Raw genomic sequence first — 4,728 nt, forward strand, 5'->3', positions numbered from 1 at the left:
AATAGAAGAAGAAGAAGAAGAAGAAGAAGAAGAAGAAGAAGAAGAAGGGGATGGAGTTCCACCGAGTTCGACGTCGATGTACTTTCCCCTATTTGAGCCATATGAATTTTAATTTATACTGCTATTTGTTAGTAGTTAGGATGAACTGACATTTGTTTCCTTGTTAAGACAGAAATGATGTTTCAATCATGTGTGGTAAGGTCATCACTAGTACGAAGGGGTGATCACACTGCAGCGCGCAACCAAACGACGGGTAGTGCATCAACCCAGTGCAACAACGGGAACCAAATGGCATTTTTCGCCCCAGAGTACCATAACACAAAACCGTATTTGTTACAAAATAGCATAAAATGATTGAAGATGAATAGATTGGAAGTTTTTTCGGAAAAAAAAGTACATGCGCGCCCAGGTTGGATTGGTCAATATGCCAGTTTAATAACCCACAAAAGATCCTGTCAAAACGCATTGCACCGTTCCCGTTCTCTCCCTATATCTCAATTGTTTATCTTTCTTGTTTTTTTTTGGAAGTCTTTATCTTTCTTGTTCAAAAAGTTTAGTTTGTTTGTCTTTCTAACTCTCCGCTCCCGTGTGAAAGTCAACATTTCCTCACCACCCACCCAAACCTACAACACACGAATTAGACGTGTCAGTCAGCTAACCCCACCCTCTCCCCGGCCCGGGGAGACCATGCACGCAACGCGCCCCCGCCGCCATCGCTCGCACCCCGATTCCTCCCCTCCTCCGCTGCTCCGCAATGGCGCGCGTTGGTCACCACCCCATCTCCTACACCACCACATCCCGACCGCACCACCACAGGTGCCGCCGAGTTCTTTAAAACACGAGCTCCCAGCCCCGGACAAAGTCTTAACCACACCTCGCCCGGGCTGCCTTGGAGAAGAAGCGCCATCGCCTCTTCAAACCCACTTCCCGACCCCTCATCCTCCTACTTAAGCTCGCCTCCGCGCCCTGTTACCTTTACGCCAGTAGCTAGCCAGCCAGCAGGAGTGCCGCGTCGTACGCACACACATGCATGCCATGGCGCGAGCCGTGCACGATCGCCTCCCGTTCCTCGCCTCGCCGGAGCCGGCGCTCGCGCCGCCGGCGCCAGCTGGGAGGCGGAGGAACCCGTCCCTCTCCGAGATGCTCAGCCTCGTCAGCGCGGCCACCGTCGACCCGGCGGGCACGGACGACGACGGCTCCGTGTTCTCCCTCCCGATGCCGCAGCCCGCGCCTGCCGGCGTCGGCGACAGTAATGCGGGCGGCGAGGGGCCGGGCCGGACCATCCAGTTCCGGCTGGCGTTCACCGACCTGACCTACAGCGTCCGGCGGGCGCGCCATGGCGGGGACGGCGTCGGCGGCGGCGGGCTCTGCCTCCCCGTGCAGCGCCGCTCCGACCGCGTCACGGCGGCGCCCGACGCGCACGCGCCGCGGACCAAGGCGCTGCTAGCCGGCGTCTCCGGGGAGGCCAAGGAGGGCGAGATCCTCGCCGTGATGGGCGCCAGCGGCTCCGGCAAGTCCACGCTCATCGACGCCCTCGCCAACCGCATCTCCCGCGACGCGCTCAAGGGCTCCGTCACGCTCAACGGCGAGCCGCTCACGGGCAACATCCTCAAGTCCATGTCCGCGTACGTCATGCAGGACGACCTGCTGTTCCCCATGCTCACCGTCACCGAGACGCTCTCCTTCGCTGCCGACTTCCGCCTGCCGCGCTCGCTCTGCGCCGCCAAGAAACGCGCGCGCGTGCACGCGCTCATCGACCAGCTCGGCCTCCGCGCGGCCGCCAACACCATCATCGGCGACGAGGGACACCGCGGGGTCTCCGGAGGCGAGCGCCGGAGGGTTTCCATCGGTACCGACATCATCCACGACCCCATCCTCCTGTTCCTCGACGAGCCCACCTCGGGCCTCGACTCCACGTCGGCGTTCATGGTCGTCAAGGTGCTCCGCCGCATCGCCCAGAGTGGCAGCATTGTCATTACCTCCATTCACCAGCCCAGCCAGCGCATCCTCGGCCTCCTCGACCGCCTCATCCTCCTGTCCGGTGGCCACACCGTCTTCAGCGGAGCCCCCTCCGCCCTCCCGACCTACTTCGCCGAGTTCGGGTACCCTGTCCCCGACGACGAGAACCGCGCCGAGTTCGCGCTCGACCTCATCCGCGAGCTCGAGGCGTCGCCGACGGGGACGAAGCCTCTCGCCGACTTCCACCGCACGTGGAAGCTCATGCACGCGGCGAGGGACGACGCCGCGGCGTGGGCGCCGACGATGTCGCTGAAGGAGGCCATCAGCGCGAGCATCTCGCGCGGGAAGCTGGTGTCTGGCGCGGACGTGTCCACCGGCGAGGCGGCGTCGATGCACACGTACGCGAACCCGTTCTGGGTGGAGATGAAGGTGCTGACGAAGCGGTCGGCGATCAACACGCGGCGCATGCCGGAGCTATTCCTCATCCGCCTGGGCGCCGTGGTGGTGACCGGCGCGATCCTGGCGACCGTCTTCTTCAAGCTGGATCAGTCGCCCAAGGGCGCGCAGGAGCGGCTCGGCTTCTTCGCCTTCGCCATGTCCACCATGTTCTACACCTGCGCTGACGCGCTGCCGGTGTTCCTCCAGGAGCGGTACGTGTTCCTCCGGGAGACGGCCTACGGCGCGTACCGCCACGTCTCCTACGTGCTCTCCAACGCCATCGTCTCCTTCCCGCCGCTGGTGGTCCTGTCGCTCGCCTTCGCGCTCACCACCTTCTTCGCCGTGGGCCTGGCCGGCGGCGCGTCCGGGTTCGCCTTCTACACGCTGGCCATCCTGGCCTCCTTCTGGGCCGGGAGCGGCTTCGTGACCTTCCTCTCCGGCGTGATCCCGCACGTGATGATCGGGTACACGGTGGTGGTGGCCATCCTCGCCTACTTCCTGCTCTTCAGCGGCTTCTTCATCAACCGGGACAGGATACCGGCCTACTGGCTGTGGTTCCACTACCTGTCGCTGGTCAAGTACCCGTTCGAGGGGGTGCTGCAGAACGAGTTCGCGCGCGGCGGCGAGTGCTTCGTGCGCGGCGCGCAGATCTTCGACAACTCGCCGCTGGGGGCGCTGCCGGAGGCGGTGAAGGAGCGGGTGCTGGCGTCCATCAGCTCGGCGCTCGGGGTCGGGATCGGCGCCGACACCTGCGTGGCCACGGGGCGGAGCGTGCTGCGGCAGGCCGCCGTGACGCAGCTCGGCAAGTGGGAGTGCCTGCTGGTGACGGCGGCGTGGGGCTTCTTCTTCCGGATCCTCTTCTACTTCAGTCTCGTGCTCGGCAGCAAGAACAAGAGGAGGTGATCACGCCGCCGTGCATTCGTACAGCGCGCGCGGATGCATACGTTTGATTTGAACCGTCCAAGGAAAGAAGAAGATGATGACATGATTAAGCAGACGCCACACTATCATCTATCGGTTTCTGTAATTGTTAAACAGATGTGCTTTTGACTTCTTTTTTTATCTACTTTTCTTCTCCTTGTGATTTTGCAAGTCAAATAATTAAGTGGTTCATACATATGCTTTCCTATCCACTGCACCTTTTGTTCCTTTTTCGTAGTGTTGTGAAACGTAGTGCTGCTATTTTTGTTCCAAAATGCTTGTCCAAATCTCATGAAAAACAAACGCAATCTGATGCAAAGTAACATGATTTTGTTGTGTTGTGGTCGATCTCTTATCCGTTTCTCCGGCTTCACTTTATTTGGTGGGGTGTGGTTTGGAACTTCACTCGTAATGCATGCGCCGTGTTGTTCACTGATGCAGAAAAGAAGAACGTTCCTTCTTATAGACACTGAAACGAATAAAGCAGGACCCCTTTCCGAACAACAGAGCACAAATGTGTGCTTATCTCATGTTACTATATTCCTTTTATTATGTTCTTAACCGAACTTCAGATGGTACTATACTAACATAGTGCATTCCAAGCACGCCTTGCAACGCATATTAACATGAAAATATCACGGCTAGCTTGCATGTTACTATAACAGAGACTGGGTTAGATAGGAAGCGTGCGGGAGGGAGACATGGGTTTGGTTGGGTGATGGTTAGATTTACTTATCATAACCAAAGGGTCATACGGGTCGTAATGAATGACCACGAGTATATCTGGCCATGGGCCAGGCCGGGCCGGGCTTGGGCCGGGCCTGAAAAGCCCACGACAGAAAACTGAGGCCCAGGCCCTCCCAAGCCCTATCACTGAGCCTACTTTTCAAGTCCAAGCCCAGCCCATCTGATAAAAAGCCCTAAAAAGCCCTTAGGGCTTAGGGCCGTGGGCCGAGCCTCTTCCTTAAAATGACAATATGCCAAGCCCAAGCCCGTCCAGGCCCTACTGATGGGCTCAAAACTTAGGCCCAAGCCCGGCCCATGGGCAAGCCCATCGGGCCTAGGCCCTGGATTTTAGGGCCGGGCCTGGGTGGGCCGACAGGGCCGGGCCTGAGATGGCCAGGACTAACCACGAGACAACGTACGCACCAGCTTTACGTGCTCTCCCGTTCGCTTCTCCGATACTGCATCCATCCGGAAAAGTCTCTGCTCTGCTCTGCTTTGCTTGTGCAAGTGCAACTGATCAGACATCTCTCTGGTTCTAGAGGAGAATTTAACAACAGTATTGTGGCGGAGAAAGCAGCAAGGATGGGTTTGGTTTCGCTTGAGCGCAACCATTGATTGGTAGCTCAACGAGTTTTCTCTAGAATATATCACTTCCTTGAAACGTTTTTCGTACCGCAAAACATG

The 4,728-nt window shown here is 58.3% G+C and overlaps 1 protein-coding gene across 1 annotated transcript; it reads left to right on the forward strand.

The window, feature by feature from the left end:
• The first annotated feature begins 760 nt into the window (after window positions 1-760).
• On the forward strand, window positions 761-3,654 carry LOC119277513 (ABC transporter G family member 6-like). The gene has a single exon (XM_037558798.1). It carries the CDS (start codon window positions 1,027-1,029, stop codon window positions 3,298-3,300), a length of 2,274 nt encoding a protein of 757 aa, XP_037414695.1. The 5' UTR covers window positions 761-1,026; the 3' UTR covers window positions 3,301-3,654.
• Window positions 3,655-4,728: the final 1,074 nt, after the last annotated feature.

Source organism: Triticum dicoccoides, chromosome 3B (assembly GCF_002162155.2).
Source record: "Triticum dicoccoides isolate Atlit2015 ecotype Zavitan chromosome 3B, WEW_v2.0, whole genome shotgun sequence".
Taxonomy (NCBI): Eukaryota; Viridiplantae; Streptophyta; class Magnoliopsida; order Poales; family Poaceae; genus Triticum; species Triticum dicoccoides.

Bases quoted from the DNA above. Each gene is read 5' to 3' on its own strand.
- LOC119277513 (XM_037558798.1), top strand. From the start codon at position 1,027: ATGCATGCCATGGCGCGAGCCGTGCACGATCGCCTCCCGTTCCTCGCC.